We start from the raw sequence: 26,902 nt of genomic DNA on the forward strand, positions 1-26,902 counted from the left end.
TATTTTTCTAGGTGAGGGGTAATCTCTCCCTTACCTTTATAAGGGGAGGGATTACCCTGAGCAGCCTTTTTACCAGCACCTTGTTCTCATTTGCCCTTGGCCTCCAGTTGTCCTTGCTTTGCGCGTGCGTCTGTCAATTGTTGCTCTTCTTTCTTTTCCGCTGTCCAGCGCCTTTTGCTGTCTTCCTGTGATATACGGCTGGCTTGAGTGCCCTAGGTGGAGCAAGAACTCAGGCGATGAACGAAACCGCGTGTGCAGCCGTGGCAGGGGAGCCTCAGGTGGAGCCAGTTCACCCGTTGTTGATGGGGTCGCCGCCTGCGGTGGAGCTCCGCTGCGCCAGCAGGAGTCTTCCCCGGCAAACCACCATGTTGGGGGTGTCTGCCATCGATCATGAGGAGCTTGACCAGATGGTCAGGGAGGGGAAGATTCCCACTAGAGCCGTCGTTCGCTGGACGAGGAGGTCCCGGAGCCTCTAGCCCATGAAGTCATGGTGTTCGAGGCTTTCTTCAAAGCAGGCATGTGCTTTCCGTCGATGCTGCTGCTCGAGGAGGTGCTCTGCCACTACTATGTGAAGCTTCCGCAACTCCATGCCAACACCATCGCCCGCCTGGCCACCTTTGAGTGGGCCATGTGGGCATTAGGGTACGAATGGAGGGAGGACTTCTTCGTGGCCCCCCACTTCGCCAGCTGTCAGCTGAAGATGGTCAAGGGCGAGGGGACAAAGAGGCCCCTTAGCTTTAGCAGCGTTAATTTCCAGATACGGCAGCAGTACCGCGATGCCTTCCCAGGGAAGACTATTAACGGTCGGTGGTACATCGGCTGGTTGCAGCGATGGTTCTACTACAACGTTGGCCTCGCATCCCCCTTCGCTCCACAAACCAAGATATCACGTATGTCCCAGAGCTGGAGACGGGCATCACGGACGACCAGTTCGCTTCGCGGTTGGCCCTTGTCCTGAGGGTGGCTGAAAGGATGAGCATACGTGATCTTGTGAAGGAGTTCACCATGTTGCGCATTTGGCCCCTTCAGATGGGTTGAGACAGCACCTTCGAGCAAGGTGCAGAAGAGTGGTTGAGGCTGTACTCCCCCCCTCCCCCCCCCCCCCCCGGTCAGCTCTGGTGAGTCCTCTTTGTTGTTTGGTTTTTCATTCATAGATGTGAGCTACCTTTTTCTTTCAGAGAGCTGTATCCCGCTGCAGTGCGCGGCGGAGATCGCCGAGGTGGTCTTGGGCCCACCTACTCACGCAGAGTAGGAGCGGCGAGTGGCTCTGACAAGGAGTTGGGTTTTATCTCAGTGTGGGGGCTCTGGCGTGGTGGGATCCGCCAGTGCCTAAGGCTGCTGAGAAACGAGTGCGTGCCGCTCCCATGATCTGTGCAAAGCTGCTCTGGGCCTGGGGGCCTTCTGTCTCCGGGGGTTCGCATACTGGCTCGACGGCTGAGTCGTCCGAGGTGCCGCTGGTCTGCAGGAAGAGTCAGAGGTAGGCCGAGAGCTTGGGTGGCCTACCCTGGAGATTTACAACTTTGCGCAGAGTACGTATTTCTGCCGGACCCAAACTTTGTTGTTGGGTGTTGGCTTAGGTCAGAGTTTTCTTGGATTCTAAGTTTTTTTTTTTTACATCAAAATTTGCTAAACTAGGGGGCGTTGCTTCTGAACATAGAACATCCCTGGAAGCTTGAAACTCGCTTCTGAAAATGGAACTCTTTTGAGTTTTGACACTATCGGACTCTTAAAAAATGATTGGAACTTGCAGGCGATGCAACTTCCACAGCGTTCACATCAACTTCTACGCGCACTAGTCCCACTTTGCTATATGTACAAATTACAAATACGCAGTGTGCAAAGTGCTTTAAAGATGATACTTCGAATAACAAGAATTATATAGTTCAGATGAGTCACTGCAGAGCTCCCACTATGCACGATCATCACGAGAGCAGGCGTACCAAGCATCTTCAATGTCTCATGTTGCACGGAGCACGCTGGTCGCTAAGGTCCGATGCACTCAATGCAATTGTATCGCCAGACATTCAAAAACTGCCAATTTCTAATTCATCGAATCAAGATATGTTCAAGTTTCATGTTTCCAACAGAGTTTCAAAACCTTCTGCATAATTTAACTACAGAAAAATAGTGAACAATTTTTGGTACAAGTAAATTCAAACACTGGCGTACGAAGTTGGCTTGAATAGTTCAAATTTCCAGGCTTCATAAACCATCCACAGTAAGATTAACTGTGGCCTTTACGTTACATGTCATCCTGTGATTCGAACGGTATTGTAGGTAAATGAAACAGTAAACATCATGGAACTTCTGTTAAGTGCGGAATGGTAAATGGAAAACTAAAAAGCAACGAGTGGACCAGCAGCAGCCACACAAGCTCCGCAGGGGACTGCACCAGGTATCCACCGATTAGCTGAGCTTCATTGAAGCAATGTTGTTCGCAAGCTCCATTGCCTCCTTGAGTTGAGAAACATCACTTCCCTGCAGTAAGAGCAATTGCAGAATTGACAGGTTTTAGGCAGTCATACTTGGCATTCACTCAAGGCTTACAGAAAATTGAGGAATGCTGTGCTTGCTCACCTGGCCCTGGGCGACGCCGTTCTTGCCACCGCCACCTCTTCCCTTGAGTGGTGCAATTGAAGGCGTTAGCCAATCCAATACCTTGAAGCCAGTGGGACCGTTTGGAGGTACACCAGCATAGATAACAGCTTTGTTTGATGCCTCATCTGTGCTGAATAGCATTATAGGCAGACCCTGGGCAATGAATCCAAAAAGCACAAGGATATTCAAAATTTACAGGGCTAAAATAAGCATCTGGGGTAAGTTGAACTTTTCCTTAAAGAACATGAGGCCTTCAATTAAACATTATCTAGACAATTAAGCAAACAAGAAGAATAAAAGTTATATGCTGACCTTTTGGTCCATGACTTTGATAACTGCTTCACGGACAGCAGTGGTATCAAGACCCACGTCGACATGAGTAACACAAAAGGGCTTCTTTTCTGAAAGAGCAGCTTCAGCTGCATCCATCGCAGCTTTCACAGCCTTTTGGATATTTTGTTCACCCATTTTCTTCTTGGCCTTCCTAAGTTGATCCTGCAACATGCAACAGTTGCAATCAGTTCAAAACTAAACTCGCAATAGAACACAAATATTGTAACAATAGATTGTTCTTCCTTTGAAATGGGCTTATTTGACATCTGGAACAGAAACATTTACAGACCTCCAACTTGGAAACCTTGCCTCTTAGATCAGCTTTTCTAGCAGCAGGGATAGCAGCTGCATCAAGCTTACTCTTGATGGACGCAATTTTCTGATAAAAGGAATATCATTGTTAGATAGTAATCCTACACAGGTTAAATTCCTTCAAAGTACAATTCTACAATTTGCATGTAAATCATCTAAAGCCTAAGCAGAGAATATTATAGTTGGAAGAGATATACATCAGGATACATAGTCTTGTTCATTTTTTCGTCCCTCAAAAAGATTACCTTTAGGTTTTTTTTACTACAATATCCAATTAGCAGAACATCTCAACACTTCAACCCACAATACAAAGGCAAACCACTAACAGAAATAAGGAGAGTTTAATACCTTCTCCAATATGGCTCCCTCCAATTGAGATGCCTCATTGACATCAGAATCAATAGATGATGCCAACTCCATAGCCTGGGAGGCACATCCAGCAGTAACAGCTGTTATCCTCCTGACACCTTTTGCGATGCCCTCTTCAGATAAGAGTGCAAATGCTTTAGCATCTCTCGTGTTTGAGATATGTGTACCTGATAGATACGAATAAAACTTAGATACTTTATCACAAATATGCAAGTATATAGCAGAGGCTTGTAAATACCTCCACACAGCTCAGTTGATATGGACAACCATTCTTTGCTTTCCGGATTTGCAAGCAGATCTTCCACATTGCGACCAACTGATACAACCCTTACTGGATCAGGGTAGATCTACAAAATTTATATGTAAGATGAATTACAAGACATGTGATAATACTGTATGTCAAGATGAATGAGGAAACATACTTCACCAAATACAGCACGTAGCCCATTTATGCGCTTTGCATCCGCTAATTTTATTTCACTTGCGTATACATCCAGTTCGTCCTTTATTTGTTGGTTCACTATAGACTCAATTTTTCTCAAATCTTCAGGCTGAACAGGTTTCCCTGTTACAGACCAACAGTTGAGTAGACAAGCTGAGAAAATATTCATGTGAATCTAATATGAAAAGTGCTATAATACCATGAGAGAAATCGAATCTCAGCTTCTCTGGGAGAACTATTGAACCTTTCTGGTCAATATGATCACCAAGTACTTCCTGCACATACAAAGGTTGAATCATCAAGAGTTCAACATACTGAAATATCTGTATATATTTTAGACAAGGCTAGAAACATACCCTTAGAGCAAAGTTCATCATATGGGTACACGTATGGTTTGGAGCAATTAGAGTACGCCGATCATAATCAACCTACCAATGGTAACATCAATATCAAAATGATTCATAACAGATGAACTGGTTCAGCGTATAGATTTTGTCAGTAAAAAACCTCACCTTGCATATTACACTGTCACCAACAAATAAGGCCTTGGAACCTTCAGCAAATGAGCCGATATGCAGAACATAGCCAGCAAACACTTGGACATTGTTCACATTGAAAGTTCCGAAAGACCCTTCAATTCTCCCAGTGTCAAATATCTGATGCCAGAAAGTTCATGCATTAACTCTAAAAGAATCAGCAAATGTATGGCACAACTACGACACGCAAACAAACACACAACTTTTAATGTAAATTGCGTTATTTATTGCTGTGATACACCGATATCCATCTGTATATATTCAATTGAAAATGAAAAAGAAGCTTTCAATAGTCTGAGGCTCTGAGCAACCATGAGGATCCATAGAGGCAGGCTTCAAAGTCCCCACACCATATTATTCTTCTGATCCAGAGATTGGATATGACATCGACTTGGACAGTTTGTGATTATAGTGCCGTACTACGCAGCAGAATGTAGTTTATCACAGGATTTTTTGCTACTTTCAGTAAGATTTAGCTATTATAACTCATATAAAGATGCTTCTAACTAACTACGTTCAAATTTAGAAACAAGTAAACAGAGCCTTCGTGTTTGAAATGGTGAAATGATGTGTAACGAAAAATTTAAAAGAAAAGGATCCTCCGAACATTTGTTTGCAAGGACCCAGGATTTCGAAAACCAAAACAGGCTCCAAAACTAAAGCATGGCCAGCTCTGATTTATCACAGGCTACCAGCAGCAGTCACCTGCCTGAACATAACCTCAGAATTTTGAATCTGAAGCAGCAAATTCAGTAGTATGAGCAACCTTGAGGATCTATAGAGGCAAGGTTCAACATCCCAACCCCACATTATGCTTCTAATCTCAAAGGAAACTGGAGACAGCACCAACTAGATGTTTCAAATGGAGGCATGATGTACATAACAGAGTAAAAAGAAAAGAAATCCTGAGATATCAGGGCAATGGTTCGGCAAATCAGAATAGGTCCTAAAACGACACCATAGATGGCTCCAAACTTTCGACGGTTACAAGCCAAACTGCTTGAAAATGCTAATTCAAACTTTAAAGTTGAATTTGCCAGCCAGATGAGACAGGGTCAAAACGGATAACAACCAATCTAAACAAGACGAACACAGACAAAATTTATGTTTGAAACTTTAAATTTTCAGTTTGTATTTTCCACATGGGTAGCATGTGAAATCCTGGAACTAGTTTTCTAAACCCTTAACAGAGCTAATGCAGATTCTTGGGATGAATTACAAAACCAATACCACATACCAGATTTGAACTCTATCAAAATTGCATTGTTCACAATACGTCGTACCTGACCACCCTGTTCCGCATAGAAGCTTGTACTTTCCAACACAAGGCCAAAATCCTCATCACCAGATGTGGTAGCTATGTATTCTGAGCCAGTATAGATAGCCTTGACCACACTTCCATGTTCCTGCAAAATATTAATGGTAAGACAAGAATAGAATAATAAATAATAGTCACCAAACCTAATCACTACTGTTCAAAATATTAAAAATGCAGGAAACAGACAGAAGTCAAGTGTACCTAATAAGTCATAAAAGTGCAATGATAACACCAAAAAATAAGAACAGTAGTCTAACCTTTGGCCACATGAACTTCGGGCTATCGTCTGTGCTGGCAAGCCCCTGGTTGCGCAGCTGTGCTGTAGCATTGGCGTCCATAACAATAAAATTCCCACCAGCCTGCCAAAAGAAACATATGAATCAAATAAGTAAAATTAAGAACAAAGGCAGATGTTTAGGGATATTTAGGGAACATGTGGTCATCAAATGAAAAAAACAAACGGGAAGAATAGTTGGATGGCATATACAAGAAACTCTTCAGGATTAACTTCAACACTCGGTAGAAACAAAAAATAACCTTGTTGCGAGCATTCCTAGCTTTTTGCCTCGCTTCTTCCATAGAAGCATTAAAACCCTCCTTGTCAACGGTCAGCCCATAGTCAATTGCCATGACCTACACGATGGAAAATAATAACAATACAAGGTTAACAGATAATAAAGGTTTACTTGAATTTGCTGATCAAAACATGACAAAACAAAATGTGAAACTAACCTCAGTCAAATCAATTGGGTAACCGTAGGTGTCCCACAGAACAAATGCATCCTGAATGAACAAATTAATTATTTTGATATACCAAAAAGAAAAGCAACATCAACTTGTATAGTTCAGTAGGGCTGTCAATGTAAAAATGACTGTATCATCTAGGTGACTTAGGATTGGCTTGTTATTTAGAGATAAGATTAGATTGAGTTGTTTCCTTACTTTTAAAGTTAGGTTTCTTAAGGATCAGGTCATTCCATCTATACAAGTCAGGGATGTATCTCGTTTCACTAAGCAAGAAGAATTTTAATCTAGTATCCGTCTCCCATCTCTAACCCTACCACTGTGGTGCAGCTGCCACTCGCGTAGCTTAGATTCAGCCGTTTAGGGCCATCTAAACCTACTACATGACACCAGAGGTGGTAAAATAAAGCACAAGCAGCCTACCCTCTGACCTCAAGAACCTTACACAACCTAGCCACATGACAAATTGCTTAACAACAAGGAACAAACATCTTCCAGAGAACAAACAAATAAGTAACACAGTGAAATTCAAAAAGCAACATCTTCCGGAGAAAACAGAAACAGGTAACTCAGTGAGATTCAAAAACCAAAAACACTTGCCTGCCCACTAAGTAATGTACCCCCATTCTCCTTAACAGCATCTGCAGCTTTCTTAAACTTCTCATAACCCTGCAAAATAAACCAGCATCACAAGTGTTAACTGGGCCAAGTAGAGGCGGAGAAAAGAAGAACAGACTTTGATAGTTGCAAAGAAATAATAAACCAGATACTTTTTAGTCGTAAGTTTTTGTTCTCTGCTTTTATACAGAGATGCAGCATGTTTCCTGTATATGGCTCAACCTGGCCCGTGGGATGATAGGTGTTTGATTGCCTACATGGCACCCTAGGTCTAGCTCCCAAGATTCAAAGGGGGCAACTCAGCCTAGAAACGTGGAATTTGGGCATTTCTGCAGAGCTAGGCTTGTTGGATGCAGGCAGGTGCTTAGCTAATGATGACATTAGTGTGTGATTAATGAGTATTAAGTGATATACTGATATTAATGTATTTCAAAGAATATCAAGGCTTGATAAGATAAAATAAGGACTATAAAAGTATAGTTAAGCAAAATGAATATCATGGTAACGCTTATTTGTCCACTTTTATCTAATGCAGCAAATCTTCATGCAGGCAACCAAATATCATCTCTGGTTAGCCAGACATACATGCAACCAAACAAAGTGCCATTGCATGGATGCAGTCTGGCTGAGGTGAGCATGGCTCACAAATACAGGCTAGGGTAGAGCGTGCGGGCAACTAAACAGACCCAATGTGAGTTCATCTTATGAGAACTGCAATTAATATGATGCCAAGAGACTGAGAAATTGAATCATGGACGTCAAATTGAATTTTAGATGGTACAACTGCAAACCAAAGAAAATTGAATTGCCTATGGCAGTGGCAAGGTGAGAATTTGTCGAATGTGGTTGAACTATGTCGTTTAGATTGAATTTTATTCTCCAGAATTGCAATTATTATCCTACTTGAGTGTTGAGACATGTGTTCCCCCATAACAAAATTACCTGATCCCACTCAGTGCACTATATTATTCTATATTACCTCCTTTAGCAGTATTGCACAAGTGAAACTGAACTATTGAAGGTAAAATAACATAAGAATAGTAAGTGGCCACAAACGTCCGGCAAGAAAACGTATAAAGGCTTTTTTAAAAAATAAAACTAAGATACTATGTGACTAGTGCACATTCAGAGGGACGAAGTGTGCAAATATTAATCTGCCATGAGCAAAGGCTAATATCCAGTGCAAAAGAATGCTTCAATGAACTTGACTATATACTATAGTTAAACAATCCTTCTGGAAACTAATAATACCTTTGCTAGAGTGTTCTCGAAGCTTTCTTCTTCATTTCTAATTATATCTTGGATCTTCTTTTCGTTATCTTTCAGCTCAGGAAACACATCACCCATCACTTGGACAAAAACATTCACAAGGCTGTTCACGAAAAATACGACTCAAATGATAAATTACATGTCATCATCACAAATGACATGTATGTTTCTTTCTAAAATCTAAGCAGAGTTATTGGTCTAGTGTTTACATTTTAACATACTCCAATGCTCAACAAATAGCACCTGTACTTATATTATGGTGCATTGCCCTGATACATGCCACAACTACCATATGCTACAACACTGTATTTTTCAAGATATAACCTAATGCAGCTACTTTGATTACATGTACAACAACACGTAATATGTTGTTTGTAGGCCCAACAAAATAGAAACCATGGAATTGCATTTTATGAAATTAAGAGCTTGTTCTTACGAGCTAAAAAACTTTTGCTTTGTCTTCAATTTCTGATGACCAAAGTGTACAGCCCGTCTAAGTATACGCCTCAGAACATATTCTCTTCCCTCATTTCCTACAAAAGAGTTCATATTAGAAAGAAAGAAATACCAATCTGCAATACAAATGAAGCCCTGGAAGCATAATAAAAAGTAAGAAAAAGAAGAACAGTTACATGGTTCGCATCAGATAATTTTCAGTCCTGCAACATCCTCAGTATTAATTACGTTTACCCAGATGGTGGATCCACCCAACATAAATCCAAATAAAAGCATCAAACAATAACAGATATTGCACGTGTATAATAATTTTGCATATTCCCACCATGACATCTAAATTTTTGGAGCGCTTTTTTAACGGAATAAATTTTGTGTGATTGAAAACTACTTTGCAGCTGCATATCCAACTAAGTGGTAAATTCCACCATACACAAAATCAGCCAGTAAGTCATAACTTATTCATTTCATTTTATTTTATAAGTCAATCTAGGCTTTTCAATGTTGTTTTGCATCTAGTGATGCACTTTCAAGAAGATCGGCCCTACTCACTCCATCACTACCCTTCATTTAATATTTTAAATAATGTTAAATTGCTACTGCATACACATTAAAGCCTGTGACTTAAGCTAGAACAAATAATCATAGGAAAACAGAAGTGATATTTTCTTATTCTACTGGTGACGAATAATGCAGTTTTTCTCACAACAGCAAGATTGAATCCCAGATTCCCAAACAAGTGTGATTTAACATTTAGAGCTCTACAAACAACAACAATAAAGCCTTTTAGTCCGAAGCAAGTTGGGCTAGACAAACATTTAGATCCCTAAGCTTGAAAATTAATTGGGCACAATCCCAAAAACTAGCCTTCGCTAGACTGCGTCATTACTCATTTTAGCTCCCAATGGCTGGCATAGTGATTCTGATTCAGCTTGTGCTATTTTGATTCCTAAAAATTGGAGATATACATCCACTTATGTCCATAAACCTGAATTTCAATCCAATGCCACACTGATAGTTTGCCTCAAAACAACTCGTTATGGAACAGAAACTTCAGAGGCATATCAAATAAACTTTCAGTCAATCAGTCTAACCATCCTAAATGAACTGCACAAGTTTATGTCTTTATGAACCTTGTGCACAAGTTTATGTCTTTATGAACCTTGTGCACAAGTTTCTTATCTCAAAGCGATGCTTACTCAGGTTTATCAGAATGACATCCTCATCCTGTTGTAGATTGTCGAATGCAACGCAGCAAGCTCATCAACAAAGACAGACTTCACTTACCAGGTTGAGAACCATCAGCAATAGCGAATGAAAGGGTTCTTATGTGATCTGCAACTACTCTGTAAGCCATGTCAACTTTGCCAACATCATCGGAACCTACTTTACCAGAGTATGGTTGAATTCCATCACCAGCCAACTGAATTAATAGATGTGTATCAAATTATCAATATATAGCATGTACTACAGCCAATCAATATTTGGATGTGCATAAGCACAAAAGCAACTGCAAGTGTGCATATGTCGAACATACTTGGTGGATGGCATCAAATATTGGCATGAATACATCTGTGTCATAATTGCTCATTTTATTCTGAAGGATAGAAGTTAAACGTTCAAAGCCCAACCCAGTGTCCACATGTTTTGCTGGCAAAGGTCTCAATGTACCATCTGCCTCCCTATTGAACTGAAAGTTAAGCCAATGTGTAAGTATATAGAAAGAATAAATAAGGAAAGATGAAATGTGCAAACAAGCACAATAGCTGTCCATGTACTAAAATTAGGCTTAAATATTTAAACCAAAGAAGATATAGAAATAGCATACTGGCCTGAATGAACACAAGATTCCATATCTCAATACATGAAGGGTCATCATTGTTCACCAATGAAGCAGCATCACGGTTGCCAATACGATCAAAATGAATTTCAGTACAGGGCCCACATGGACCAGTGTCACCCATCTCCCAAAAGTTGTCCTGTTCAAACAACGCATGTAAACTGGTCGTTACGAATCAAATAAAAAAAAGGATATTTACACAATATAATGTAATCAAATGAACAAGTGGCATGGAAAAACTGGCCCAGAGAAAGGGAGGGGGGAGGTGAAATGAAAATAACAAGTAGTCCAACATTGGCAGGAGCTTTGATCAACAAACCCAGCAAATGCACTATACCTTGCACCCAAAAGGAAGAACCTTTTCTTTCGGTAGATATTTCAACCATATGTTCTTCGACTCGGTATCAGCAACAAGACCAGATTTCTCATCACCGCCAAAGTATGTGGCATAAATTTTGTCAGTAGGCAATTTGTACACCTGCGAATTAATGAAATAGCAATCAGTAGGTATAAGCCATTGATGTCTCGCTGACATGTTTTAAACTAGAACAAAATTTATTGGATTATGCGGTTACTAAGTGGCATATCATGAATTTGTCGAAACACAGCATACAGGTTTCAAACTAGACATTTCCACAATTAGCAGTTAAAACCTACAATATCTTTCAAATATAGTCCTACCTCAAACCTATACACAGACACAACATCTTTTTTCTTCCTTTTAAGTTTGAAATGGAAGCACTAGCTCAAAATCATCAAATACAGCACCTACAACCTCCCCCCCCCCCCCCGCCTTCCTCTCAAAAATCACTAATTTTACAACAGGATTTATTTAGAATCCACTACATCAGCAAGCGGTTTAACTTTGCAGGATTACACGTAGATTCCATCACGATATACAACTTAGCACAAAATATGAACAGTGCAACAGTTTTCATTAATAACAATAAAATTCCAGCATCTTCCTCGCTAAATTGTGGGAACATACAGGATTTCAACACTAAACAACCAAATCATTGATCAGGAAAGACTCCAAATTGGCACATAAATTAAAACGTTTGCTTGCTAAATTTCTCATATATAACCCCAGACAACCAAATCTTCGGCCATTTGAATACCCGATCACCACACAAATCAGAAACCCATTTTACTCATTCTACGATAAATATCTAGTACATCATCCAAAAGCCCAAGATTTAACCACCAAAAAAACCCAATCAAAGCATAGGCCCCAACATCCTTACCAATATGCTCCTAAATCTGCAGCCCCAGACAATTTCATGGCAATCCAACCCACTAGCCCATTCCAAATCGACGCAATCAGCCCTCCATCACATTCGCACAGCACAGGATTATCAAGGAGACGAAAGGTGAGCAGAGAGAGCAGGATCCGGTGTACCTGGGTGAGGAGCTCCCACGCCCAGCCTATGGCCTCCTCCTTGAAGTAGTCCCCGAAGGACCAGTTCCCGAGCATCTCGAAGAAGGTGTGGTGGTAAGTGTCCTTCCCCACGTCGTCGAGGTCGTTGTGCTTCCCGCCGGCGCGGATGCACTTCTGGGTGTTGCAGGCGCGGCTCAGCCGCCCGAGCGGCGAGTCCGGGGCCGCGTTGCCGAGGAAGACGGGTTTGAACTGGTTCATCCCGGCGTTGGCGAACAGCAGCGTGGGGTCGTCGACAGGGACCACCGGGCTCGACGGCCACCGCGTATGCGACTTGGACACGAAGAAGTCGACGAACGTCTCGCGGACCCGCCGCGCCGGCCACTCTGGCGACGACGACGACGCCATCGGCTGCGGGGCGGCGGCTGCGGCTGGGGTGGAGTGAGAGGAGAATGAGAGGTGGATGGCGACGGCGCCCAAAACCCTAGCCTCTGGGTGGGAGGAGGGGCGGAGCAGGCGGCACGCGCGTGAGAGGGTTAGCACGGGCAGCAGCATCCACCACCCATTGACTGGCCGGGCTCCAGGATAATTGATGGGCTGCCTTGTGGCCGGGGATAGATGATGGTAAAGATGATCAAATAGGTCGTGTTTACTGGGGCAGCTCGAGGCATGAAACTGTAGGCACGGCTCAGGCACGGTCCGGTCCGAGTCAAGATGGGCCGAACCGGCACGGCACGAGGTCACGGGCCGTGCCTGGGTCGAGCGCGCGGCATAGCGGGTCGGCACGGCACAGCCCGGCTCAAGTACGAGTGGCCCAGGAGGCACGGCCGGGCCAGGCCGGCATGGCACGGCCTGGGAACGCGGCGGCCCATCATGGCACGGCCCACCATGCCGGCTCGGCACGTGGCGGCCCACGGCACGGCACGGCACGGCCCAGCCGGCACGTGGGGGCACGATGGGCCAGCGGGGGCACGCGGGGGCACGGAACGGCCCGTTTAACCCGTTAACCCGATATTTTTGAATTTTATAGCCGTTGACCGTTTGAGCTCAAAAAATTCAAAAAAAATTACAAAAATCACCATTTTTCACTTATAAATAGAGGAGCACATTGTCCTTCCATTCCACACCAGCAACACCATTTTCTCTCTTGTTTCCTCCTCTCATTCTTGTCTCAAAGTTCGTGAGAATTAGCGATAATTTGGCAAAATTAGTTTGAATTGTTGCAAAAAAATCCGAGCAATTCCAAAATCGTCATCCTGCTGACTTGTTATCTTGAAGTTGAAGAAATCTTGGTGATTTTTTTCATCGTTGTTGAGTCTTATTTTATTATTAATTTTATTACTTGATTATTTCTAACTCTGAATATTTGCAATTTTTTAGTGTCATTCGACCTTGATTATGGATGCCGGTGATCATGATACATCCATAGAACATGATTTTTTTTTTCTCCAAGGACTCACAGGGGACTACGGCCCCTTTGATACCAGTGCTGCAGGTGATGATGGACCCGACGGTGAACCTCCGGTTGGTTCACATCCAGATCCAGGTGATGCAGCAGCAGTTCCATCGTCAGGCTCTACAAGTGCGCACACATTAGCAAGCAGCGGGTCTAAAAGATCAAGAGCCGGTACTTCCGAAGTTTGACAAGACTTTGAAATGATCTACAAAGAGGAAGATGGGGTAAGTGTCAGGTATACTAGGTGTTATATTTGTAAAAATGAATTATCTGTAAAGTCCTCGGGTGGAACGGGGCACTTGAAGAGGCACGCCACAAGTTGCAAGCGAAAGAGTGGAGGAGCCATGAAGCAGAAGGTGTTGCAGTACAACCCCGACGACTCTGTTCATCATTGGGAGTACGACTCTGCTAATGCTCGAAAAGAGCTATGTCGCTTCATTGCAAGAGCGGATCTACCACTCAATATCGGTGAGTCTGCTGCATTTGAAGATTATATTAAGCAAGCTCATAATCCTAGGTTCACGCATGTTTCTAGACAGACAACTAGTAGGGATATGGTAAAATACTACAATACGTGTCGTAGCAAGCTTAAAGAAATATTGCAAACATGTACATTTTCAGTTGTTTTGACCTCGGACATATGGGCAGGTAGGACTAGAGAGGATTATCTTGGTGTGGTTGCTCATTTTGTTAATAATGATTGGGAATTAGAAAAGAGAATAATAGTTTTCGTTTGATTGACAACGCGCATACCGGTGAAAATATTGCTGAAAAAATATCTCAAGTATTTGCAGACTTTGGCCTCACGAATAAAATATTTTCTATCACTTTAGATAATGCCGGTGCAAATTCTAGAGTAATGGATATTCTTACTCCGTTGTTTAGTACTTATGCTGAATCTTTCTTGTTACATCAACGTTGTGCTTGTCATATTATCAATCTTATAGTAAAATCCGGTTTGAAGAGGTTGTCGCGATACTTAGAAGATTTTCGTACTGCAATATCTTTTGTGAACTCCTCTAACTAACGAATTGCAGCATATAAACAGTATTGTGTTGCAATGGGTGTGCGTCCACGTAAGTTTGCTCTAGACATGCCGGTGAGATGGAACTCTACTTTTTTTATGCTTAAAAATATTATACCATATAAGAGCACATTTGGTGTGTTTATTCATACACATTACCATCAGCATGAGGGTCAAACTTTACTCACGGAAGCGCATTGGTATGTTGCTGAAAGGATACTGGAATTTCTTGAATTTTTTTATGATTCAACTGTGAGTTTATCAGGAGTTTATTATCCAACATCTTGTTTAGTAGTGCATAATATTGTTGAAATTGCTACTCATTTAAACAACTATGAAAATGACAATCTTCTAAGAGATTGTGTAGTTCCTATGAAATCTAAATTCTTAAAGTATTGGAAAGAAATTTCTTTGTTATACGCATTTGCCTTTATTTTAGATCATAGAGCTAAAATTGCAGCTTTCTGTAGAGTTCTCGCAATTCTAGGTGATGCTCTTGGCCATGATTATTCTAATTATTATACTAATGTTCGTTCTAAGTTATTCAAAGTTTATAGTAAAAAAGAAACAAAGTATGGCGGAGTTCGCCTGCAATGACCTCCACTAGCACCCACAACAAGTAAGAAGACGACAACGTGGGGGAAAATATTTGGTGCAGGTTCTTCATCAAGAAGTTCAGACTCTTCGTCACGATCGTCTACGGGCACCGGAATTCCAACATCCGGAGGGGAGCTAACTACCTTCATCGACAGTGACGTTATCAGCCACGAACAAGAAAACTTCAACATACTGCAATGGTGGCATGAGCATAAGACGAATTATCCAGTGCTGTCACTGTTAGCGCGAGATTTGTTAACGGTTCCTGTATCTACAGTTTCTTCTGAGGCTGCCTTCAGTCTTACAGGAAGGATAATCAAAGAGAGAAGAACAAATCTGTCAAGTGAGATGGTTGAAATACTCACCATAGTAAAGGATTGGGAACAAGCTGAAGCATGAATGCAACACACTGCAGAAAATATTGAGCTTGAAGAATCATTCCAAAATTTGTATCTAGATGCTGATGAGAACGTGTAATTTCAAATTTTCTAAGTTAGGTTGTACTCTTTTTTCCTTTGCTAGAAAGGTTTTTAATGAGGCAACCTATCAATAAAGCTCTTTTTTAGAATTAATCATGAGCCCTATTATTTCTAAGTTTTTTTTATTTTATTCATGCTTTTTGTTTATTTTTTTAAAATACCCCCGCGGCCCCACCCCCACCTACCTCTCCTCTCATCGTGGCCTATAAATACCATCTACTCCATCTCAAACTCCATGTATTCTCATTGCCCACCCTGCCCACCCATCTCTCTTTTCCTATTTGCTAGCCAAGTAGCCAGTAGTCACTTCATATCAAGAAACCAATTCCATATTTCAATTCATGGATTAAGACCCCGAGAACTCGCGTGCATGGTCATGGGTGTGGCAACATTTTAAAAAGGTCTTCAGAGAAATTAACGGGGAACAGGTAAGATTTGCTAAGTGTAATATATGCAGCATAGAAATAGGTGCCAAATCTCCAAATGGAACGGGACACTTGAGGAAATATATTAAAAATTGCAAGCAAAATTCTGGGGTTTCTAATGAAACCATGTAATTTTCGGAGTATAATCATAGGTTGTACTCTTTTTTCCTTCTAGTAGAAAGGTTTTTAACGAGGCAACCAATCAATAAAGATGTTATGTATTTATTTTCTATATTTTTTATTGTTTTTTTTGGATTTTTTAGCTATTATTTTTGATTTTTTTTTCCTATTTTTTGAGTGCTGACGGGCCCAACGTGCCTCCACCGTGCCGGCCGGGCCCGTCGTGACTTCCCGTGCCGACCTGGCCCGTCGTGCCTCCACCGTGCCGGCCAGGCCCGTCGTGCCTCCACCGTGCCGAACGGGCCCATTGTGCCGACCGTGCCGTGGGCCGGCCCGGCACGGCACGGTGACAGTTGGGCCGTGCCGTGGGCCGATGGCTCGGCACGCGGGCTGGCACGGCACGGCCCGTAACAGTAAATGGGCCAATCGGGCCGTGCCGATTTCGGGCCGTACCGAGTTGGGCCCGTGCCGGGCCGGCCCGATTTGCCCATTTGGTCATCTTTAGATGATGGCAACTTGCAGCCTAGAAAATGAAGTGATGGTAATTTGACACTAACGATGTGTTTTGTTTGAGCTTTTAGTTTTGAGTTTTTCTTAAAAAATTATGTTTTTTATTAAAAAACTGTTTTTAAAATAGGTTGTTGGTTTTTATAATAATTTTTTGACTTCTCAACACAATTGTTCTCAGAAAAGCGTCTCTCAGCGAGCTTCTCAGCTTTAGTTTATTTTCCTTAGAAGTAGACTTCTGGTTTCTCCAAAAGTCACTTCTTCAAAATTCCGTTTGTTCTGACTTCTAGCTTCTGACTTTTTGCTGTAGCAGAACCAGAACTAGAAGCAGGAAACAAACAGAACCTAATTGGTTCCTGGATGGAGATTGTGATATGTGAATGAGGAGGTAATTAGGGCCGGCATTTGGGTATGTGAGCCTGAATACCTACGAATTATGTGCCCAACGGAATTGGGTTTTGGTCTAAAATTTTGTCTACAGGTTTGGCGGGTCGGGTATCTGAAATGAGTCAGATCAGGCTTAGGTTTTTGAATTTGCCCACGAGATTTGATTTGACCTCAACAGAATCGTAAAAAATCGCCCCTTTGCCGAGTAGTCGCGACGGACAGACACTGTCTAGTCGTGCTGCTCGGTGAATAAAATAACAGTAAACATCACTCATTAGTGACGTGTTATAAGGACACCCGTCACTAATGAGTGAGCCATTAATGATTGGTCTCATAACAAGCCGTCACTAATAACTTAATATTAGTGACGATGATGGGTTATAAGGACACTTATCACTAATTATTTAACATTAATGATGGGTGATAAGGATACCAGTCACTAATGACATATTAGTGACGGATGAAAACTAAAACCTGTCACTAATAACTTCTACAAGAAGATATCAACTTTTAGAATAGAGGTATGCATGCAAATAGAGAGTACTTCAACATCCCATTCAACAGAACAGAACTGAACTTCGATGGACGATATCCTAAAGCAATGTCAGGATTTGGCAACCGTCTTCACATTCAAGAACACATATGTACATCTAGAAACTTAAATTTAACTCAAGTCAGTCGTACAATATAGTTATGCGTACATTAAGTACTTATGCAAATATCCATACATCATTACACTTCATCTGATATTTGCCGGAGCACATAACATCTGATATTTAACATAGTTGAAATCTACAATATTGTATCCTAGTACTTCATCGATATACATTAGCGCATGAATTAGTGCACTCTCTTTCGCTTGACATGGACGACCCGATACTTTACCATAGACAGTAAACAATATCTTATTAGCTGATTCATTTCTACTTCAATGAAACCTTAATCAGCCTAGAAGTTGCCTTCAGCAGTGAAAGTCCACTTCGGGGCCATAAAATATTAACCCAAGATGCTCCATGGCTTGATCTAAGATAGCATGAAAGGTAATTTCCGCAAAGGTGTAAAAAAAATATCCTACAAGCAAAGAAAATAAAATTACAAAAATAATACACACTAACAGTCATGTATATCAAAACAACTAGATTATATATTATTGTTCCATATCATATTCATCGAATTGAGCAAGCCTCTCACTGATCGAAGCCAAATCCTCTTCGCCCTACTCAAGCACTTTTATTTGAAAATATGTGTTTTGTACCCAAGATCGGAACACACGTCTTTCCAACATATGTCATTACAACAAAACTTAATAAAAAAAAGTAATAAAATTATATTACCAGTCTTGAGTGATTACAATTTACAACATTTTACCAAACATGAATGCTAGGAGGATGAAAGAATGACTTGCCTCCTAGCCACATAGAGATACTACACGACGAAAAACTAAAGTTTGCTATAAACAAAGATAGATGGAGCCATTGCCCTGAGGCACCACCCAAATAACGTCGCACGAGTAGATAGCACTACTCTTTCTCGTCGCCAACATCGGCGGGCATGAAGTAGCCGAAAACTAACTTTTCCTCACCTGCAAACCTATAAAAGCAGCATGAATACGAAGTTACTCACAAGACTTAATCCATAGTGGGTACATATAATAACCTAACTCCAAGGATTATGCATTCGGTTGAATTAGCAAGGAATTGGCAACAAGGTTAAGTGAATTCATATGCAAAAGTAGTTTCAACTAGAGTATGTGAGCATTTACAACTTAATCAAATGTACCTTCCTATCATGTGATCAACATCATGAACATATTTGTAAAAGGTTCATCTCATCTCACTATAACCATCATCCATTACCCAACATACCAAACCTCCCAACATCGGTACTCTACGATTGCTAAAAATGGATAGAAGCATGCTCGATAATCGAGATTGTGGTAATTCGAATTGATTTTTCATCCTGCAAGGGGGTACTCTTGTACTCATATGCGAGTGATGATTCACGTATTAGCCGTTCACGTACCCACCCCGAACATTTATTCTCATGCTGAGCCATGTGGAGGCCACCTGGATCCCGAGCGTAAGACGACTTACCAACACAATCTTAGGCACCTTAAACAGCATTCTCGCTCACATCTCGGCGCATGAGTCAAATGAACGTGGTGACTTACGGTACTTGGTTTACCCATCCTATATTTGGGTATGTGGTAAGTATGGAAAGTGCTAGAGCCAACTGTAATAACAGTCGATGCTTAAATGATGCAAATGTTATATGGCATTTGGGTTCCTCACCCGACCTACCCCTAGAACTGCCCATATCTTGCCTCATTCTCACAACTCATACTTCCCAATATCATAATTATCTTAGTGAACAATAAAATAAGCCCTAAGCTCGTGAACAATGGTTGAACCACTGCTTGACTTCTACCGAGGAACTATGCATTGCTAAGCATTTCGGTCAACCTTTTAGTTAGACATCAACAATATTCTACCCAGCTACAAGGATACGAATTATCAAGGTAGAGGTAATGCATCAACATAGGTTTTACCCATGTAACCAAACACAGATTCGCTAATATGCATAACATACATATAAAATAGTTTATCATTTAGACTCAACATGATCCAAAATATAAGGTGAAATATGCTTAGATGCTTGCTTTGGTGCTTTGGTGCTTCACTCACGTGCAAATCCGGCTTGGCATCGATCTCGACAACTTGGACCGGCGACGCATCACTCTCTTAACAAAACATGAATGCATCAAATAAATGAACGAACAATGGAATGCATGCAACATGTTTGATAAGAAAAGCGCCATGTTTCAAAAGCATTTGTGAAAGATTGGCAAAAAATGAGGTTAGAAATGGTTTGAACCTCAAATTGGACAACTAAAGACAATAGTGCACTATGTAGCTGGCGGTTAGACCAGAAGAAGTGGTGGTCAGACTGTCAGCATGTAGAGAGTTTCATGCTCTGGCAGTCAAACCGGACCCCTAGTTGGTCAGACTATGGGGTCTGTTGGTCAGACCAGCCCTAGCAGTGGTCTGACTTCTAACTACGGAGTCTAACTTGAAACTAATTAGCTAAGTTCCATCCCGGTGGTCAGACTGGACATAATGGCGGTCGAACTGCTGGGCCCTGCTGGTGCCACCTTGGCAAGGTCACCGGCGAAGGCTCCGACGATGCCTTCGATCACGAAGGGTATCAAAATGCTTTAGGAGACTAGTGGAGTGCTTCTATGGTGGTTTGGACAACATTCACTGATCCAAACTTAGAAAGCCACATGGATGGAATCTAGGCTAGGGTGGAGCTCGGGTCTAAATGGAATGAGGACCGATTAGGGTTCGAGAATAGCGGTAAAATGGTAGGAGATATCTCACCTTAGCGTATGGAAGCTTTCTATTGGAGGGAATCACTCTTGGGAAACTCCGATTTGGAGATCGAGCTCCGGGGTGGTGTATGAGCTTGAGGTGAATGAACTCGTGTAGAAACTTCTCCGGTGAAGAGGAGGAAGGGAATGAGCTCGGGGAAGGCTTCGGGAAGCTCAGAGGAGCCTCTCCCATCGATCTTCAGTCATCGGGGTCGTCCTCTCCCTTCTCTCCCTCGGTTCATGTGAAGAGAGTAAGTGAGAGTGAGAAGGAAGTGTGAGAGAGAGACCAATCGATGGCTTCAGTGGAAGCCACTGCGCGCTAGCAGTCAGACCGTGGGCTCGGGCGGTCAGACCACCCAAGGACAGAGGCCAAAATGGCTCTGCACACCTCTGGCAGTCAAACCGGTGGTGGTGCGGTTGGACCTCCAGGGGAGGGTCTTTTCCCAATTTCTTCCTAAGGGTTTAGGGTCTTCCTAACCATCTCCAAACTATTTCTATTCAAAAATAAATGATGGAAAAGCGCATAGACTCAAGACACATATTTTTGAAACATTTTTAAATACTTAAAACATGATTTTTAGACTCCATGATGATTATACATACTTAATTTTGTAATTAACACCTTGGATGTGACACTTTCTTTCTATATGTTCCACCATAAAGCGATCACAAAACCATCGAACTATCTTTGAAGTTCTTTGTCGATTCGGCGTGATACTGCGGTCCACCAACCCTTTGTGGTGTGGTAGGAAGATAGTTGTGGCAAGGTGGGTAGATGCAACCATTGAGTCAACTAAGCCCAAACCTATCATGTAAACACGCAGGCTTTGCATAAGTGTGTGGGTGTTTTCTCCTCTTGATCACATAGGTGGCATGTTTGATGTCTAGGCCATCCTCTTTTTTCGAGGTTGTCCATAGTTCGAATCTTAATTTGTAGGAGCACCCAGAAGAATGTCTTGCACTTTGGTTCAACTCTTGCCTTCCAAACATATCGTATCTTATACTTGTTTATTTGGCTGATAAATTGGATCTTGTATGCACTGTTTGTCATGTAGAGGCTGATATTGGTCCAACGCCATGTTATACAATCTTGTGTGTCTAGTTGGAGCTGTTCGTCGCTCAGTAAGCTCCATAGATGTGAGATTTGAAATAGCTCATGCTTGGTTTCAATTCGGCTGATGTAGCCAAGTCATATGTGTTCCGGTAGCCCTTGTTTGACCATGAAGTTTTTCCTCAAGGATATAGCATAGATGAGAGGTGAAATGTTCTTGGGTTCCTGGCCATTGAGCCAACTCGAATGCCAGAATGAGGTCTTCTCACCATTGCCAATTGTGACCATTGTCGAGGCGTTAAAAAGGTCAATGTCCGTTTGATCATAAAGCATCGAGAATCCATTCGATGGTCTATCATCTTTTCATTGGAACCACAACCATTGAACTCTAAGTGCTCTCGCAAAATGTTGTAGCTCTAGGTTACCAAGCCCACCCAATTATTTAGGCTTTGTTACAATTGAAAAATTGACGGGGCAATACTGATGAGGGCATCACTCTTTCGGATACACACACACCGAGTATTCCTCCAACAATAGGTCCATTGACACAAGCTCGTGCACGTCAACTAAATCATGAGGTGAGCTCGTTCCTTAGTGTTCCTTTATATTTTGAAAAGGATGAGATGCTACTAAATAATTGTGATGTATTATTACTTAGGAACATGGGAGAATAACAACAAGGGCGCCCAAGCCAAGGTGGAGATTCAATCAAGTTCGAGTCCGTTTTGGAGTCCAGGATCAGTCTGCACTAAAATCGTCGCCCAGGACGCATACGGACTCCGTTTTTAACGTTCTACACATGGTTGGAAAGCTAAGGAGATAAGCTTTCCAACGAGACTGGTCCCATATCCAAATTCTTTCTGAGTCATCAGGAATCGTCGAAACAAGTGGACGTCCAGAATCTGTCAAGGTGCTGCGCCACCATCTTTTGGGCCGTTGGGCCGTGTAACGTGTTAGAGTCCATTAGGGACGCGTCCAGGGGTCCTTGGCCGACCCTAGTATTTTATATACAATAGCCGCCGCCCTAATTAGGGTTGGTTTTGCTTAGATATTGATCTACACACAGTTGTGAGATTTTCGCTCTTGTTCCGGACCGACTAGGCCGCCGCAAGTGTTTGAAACTTATGTTGCTTGTACTAATCAATGAGTTGCAAAGCATGGTTTGGCTGATGATGGGATTGTTGTTCCACAGGTGTCTAGAACTGTTGCCTGGTTGCTGAGAGCCTGAGATGTAGAAATGTCTTGTTGGCTCAGATTCTTACATTTTATATGGTGTCAACTATGATGTTTTCCATGGTGAAATTGACATTGTTATGCAATATGTAGAGTTTAGTTGTGAACTATGAAGTGGTTTGCAGTGGCGAACCCAAGATTTAACAGTTGGGTACTCCCTATTTGATGTCCCAAAAATTTGTTCAATCCAAAATTAGAGAAGTTAACATACAGTACAAATTCTTTACACGAAAGATATATCAACTAATTAAGATAAATTACAAAAAAAAATTAAAGAAGCATACGATTCAACATAACATAAGCAAAGAGCCATTGCTCATTTTTATATACATCGCTAGATTGATCGGCAAGTATTGCAAAATTAGTTATCACCAAGGTCTTCATGATACGCCGAGTAGTTTCTTTGGCACAAATATTGATAGGTCATTTTATATTTTGGGAACAGTCATTTGGGATTTCATTTTTGGCAGTAAGACGCTTCATTTCATTACCAAATAATATCAACATGGACCATGGAATCCATTGAGGGAATCACCTCACTCACACTCAGACTATAATACTCATCTGATATCTGAAGGCTTGCAGATGCAAAGAGATAAGGTAAAGCAGGCAAAGGGAAATAGACGGTCACATACTACAACCTGCAGGCGATAGTCTCTCTCACCGCTAGCACTTGGGCGCTTCTCTGGACCTTGGCTTTACGTGTTGGAAATAATCACACTTTAATAATTATTTTACCTCCTAAAACAATTATCAAAAGGATAATAGCAAGTATACTAGGTCTACACAATAGAACTAGAAGCAATGTATACAATATGTATATCATATAAATCATGGATCTATGCACTAGATCTATCGTATACATAAAACATGGCAACAACATGTAAACGATAATTGAGAGCAACTTAATCTAGTGCATATGTAAACAAAGATAACAGCATGTAAACCATAGATAAAGCTAGCCAACATGTAACCATCTAGGCATCATGTAATCGGTATCTAGCTTGATATCAAGCTCCATCTAAGGACTTATAGATTAGTGCTCCGTCAACTTTTGCTGTAGTGTCAGACCTGCTAATGAAGACACGTAGCATACATAGACGAAGTAGGTAGACTCGTGGATGATGGTGAGGAAGCAGACAAAGAGAGTAGTCACCAAAAACTCTATTTGCTCTAACCCGTGCAGGCTCTTCAAGGGACGAGGGCTTCGGGGACACTACTCTCCCAACACCGGTGGCACGCTGGTGCCAGGATGGAGTAGTCGAGGCAGTGCAGCACAAAGGCACCGAACGCAAAAACAAAGGAGTTGTTCTTTCTTCTCATCTATCTTATGTGAGGAGACATCTCACCTCCTTATAGACCTCGGATAAATGATTTTTTTTTCTCTAGACTTTGCAAAAATGCAAAAGAAAGTTACAGCTTCGCACACATCTGGATGAGAAATCGCTGGACCATTCACACGCACGTCGTGCGCGGGTAGGCTAGGCTAGGCCAAGCGAGGCAAGGCGAGCAAGCGCACTTGTGTTCTTCTTTTGCTTGCTTCAACTAGGCGAGAGCGGCTCCACTATTTAAGTTAGTCTTCCTCCACCTAGCTTAGCAATATGGGACTAAAGTTTCCCCCACCATACTATGCATGAATGGGACTTTGGAATTTATTGGAATTTTTATTTGGGCTTGCCAAAGCCCAAACTCTAACAATACTCTACCAGATCCCAAAGGAACATTGAATTTGCACACACTACCCAAATATTGTTAATATACCAATTTATCTGTAAAGACCTGTTAGGGTTGAACATCCACCTAGAACACTTGGTTACACTCATCCGCAACTACACAATGGACTAAGCCTTGAATTGGTAGTTTTGCGAGGTCAAGTTTCACTTAAGATCGTAGCTGATACTTAGTTGCCATTAGGCTACCTCACGGGTGGAGCATATAAGTCATACTCATATTTCACTTCATGAGCGTCTTAGAGAACTCTTAATTCTTACAAACTTCGACTAACAGTCAGGCTCACATAGGTGTGTTCTAGCAAGAATACTCTATAGGAAAATATCTTGCCTTTAAGGCCTCATAACATAGTAAGATAAAGTCAACCTGCCATACAGAAATGAGAGTACTACATCTCCAACAGAGTGGGTTATTAAGAATGTATTCTCTAGTTAACTAACAGCTTGTTCTTCTCATGCCCTACTTCACAGAATCTTCGATCACATAGGTTATGTTACCACTGCAGTATAACTTTTGTGGGTCTCAATCCCATCTCCTTGGATGCACTATCAATCATATTGCGCGATAGTCCCTTTGTAAAGGGATCTGCCAGGTTTCTAGCTGCTTGGATATAATCCACAACTATTACTATGGAGCTCCTTAATTTCCTGATAGACTTCAGTCAGTGCTTCACATGTCTTGAGAACTTTATATTATCCTTACTACTTCTCACTTTCAAGATAACCACTTGATTATCACAATTCATGAGGATAGTAGGAATTGGTTTTTCAACCATCGGCAGGTCCATCAAGAGTTCACGTAATTATTCTGCCTCAACAGTGGTTGTGTCTAGAGCTGTAAGTTTTGCCTACATGGTTGACTTAGTCAATATTGTCAGTTCGCATCACCTCCATGAAACAACATCACTACCCAAAGTGAATAGATATCCACTTGTGGTGTAAATCTCATTAGCATCTGATATCCAATTTGAATCACTATATCTTTTAAGTACACCATTATACCCTAAATAGTAAATTTCATAACTCATTGTGCCTCTCAAATAGCACATAACCCACTCAAGTACATGCCAATGATCATTTCCTGGTTTAGAAGTAAACTGGCTCAATTTGTTTACAACAAAGGAGATGACAGGTCCGGTAGCGCTAGCTAGGTACTTGAGAGAACCAATCATTTGTGAGTATCTCAATTGGTCATTTCCCAATTTTTGATTATTTCAAAGCATTGCACTAGGATCATAGGGTGTTGGAGAATGCTTGCTATCCATATAGCCAAATCGGCTCAAGACTTTCTCCGCTTTCTCCGCATAATGGGATTGCAAAAGAGTAATCCCATCCTTCCCCTTCTTTAGTTTATTATTTAGGATCACATCTGCTTCCCCAAAATCCTTCATATCAAAACTTTCAGATAAAAATGATGTAAAATCATTTTTCTCATCAATATTTGTCAAAAATATTAGTATGCTATCAACATACAAACACATGAATACTCCTTTACCCCCACCATAGCAGTAGTCACACATATATCAACTTCATTAACTGCAAAGCTAGTAGATATCAAAGTTTTATCAAACTTCTCATGTCACTGCTTAGGTGCTTGTTTTAGTCCATACAAGTATTTAAGTAACTTACATACCTTACCCTCTTATCTGAGTATTACAAATTCATTAGGTTGATCCATGTAAATTTTATCATCAAACTCTCCATCAAGGAAAGTCATCTTCATGTCCATTTAATAAACGAGAAGACCATGTGAGGCAGCCAAAAATAGTAATACATGAATGATAATTAACTTGGCAACATGTGAGTAGGTATCATCCTTCTTTTTGGGTATAACCCTTGGCCACAAGTTTTGTCTTATACTTTTCAATAGTACCATAAGACCTAAGATTTTTCTTGAACACATATTTGCATCCAATTGGTTTACAACCAAATGGTCTATCAGTGACTTCCTAGGTTCCATCAGCGATGATAGAATCTATCTCACTACAAATTGCATCCTTCCAACACTATACATCAAGAGATCCATATGCCTCTGAAATGGGTTTGGGAGTACTACACTATCTCTTGCTCCTTTGAAGAGCTACTACACTGTCCTCCTCATGTTCATGTAAGTGTTCAATATGTTCAGGTGGAATAACAGGTTCAGGAGTCAAATCATTTGATGAACTAGGCAAGCTACATGCATCCTTCCTAGGAAAAATATTCTCAAAGAATGTGCATCCCGAGACTCCATTACTGTGTCAAAATAAACATCAGGAACCTCGGATTTAATCACTAAGAACCTATATGTCATGCCGTGATGTGCACATCCTAGAA

The 26,902-nt window shown here is 41.5% G+C and overlaps 1 protein-coding gene across 1 annotated transcript; it reads right to left on the reverse strand.

Annotated features, from left to right (window-relative positions):
* Positions 1-2,183: 2,183 nt before the first annotated feature.
* Positions 2,184-12,799, reverse strand: LOC133907893 (alanine--tRNA ligase-like). The gene is made up of 22 exons (XM_062349996.1): positions 12,232-12,799; positions 11,170-11,310; positions 10,825-10,971; positions 10,530-10,682; positions 10,280-10,415; positions 8,976-9,072; positions 8,522-8,642; positions 7,253-7,321; positions 6,641-6,691; positions 6,446-6,541; positions 6,166-6,267; positions 5,874-5,996; positions 4,567-4,710; positions 4,411-4,482; positions 4,254-4,329; positions 4,035-4,177; positions 3,851-3,959; positions 3,592-3,779; positions 3,221-3,310; positions 2,911-3,093; positions 2,578-2,751; positions 2,184-2,478 (listed from the first exon to the last, which is right to left on the reverse strand). The coding sequence occupies exons 1-22, from the start codon at positions 12,760-12,762 to the stop codon at positions 2,407-2,409; spliced, it is 3,018 nt and encodes a 1,005-aa protein (XP_062205980.1). The 5' UTR covers positions 12,763-12,799; the 3' UTR covers positions 2,184-2,406.
* Positions 12,800-26,902: the final 14,103 nt, after the last annotated feature.

The sequence above is a fragment of the Phragmites australis genome, chromosome 24 (genome assembly GCF_958298935.1).
Source record: "Phragmites australis chromosome 24, lpPhrAust1.1, whole genome shotgun sequence".
Taxonomy (NCBI): domain Eukaryota; kingdom Viridiplantae; phylum Streptophyta; class Magnoliopsida; order Poales; family Poaceae; genus Phragmites; species Phragmites australis.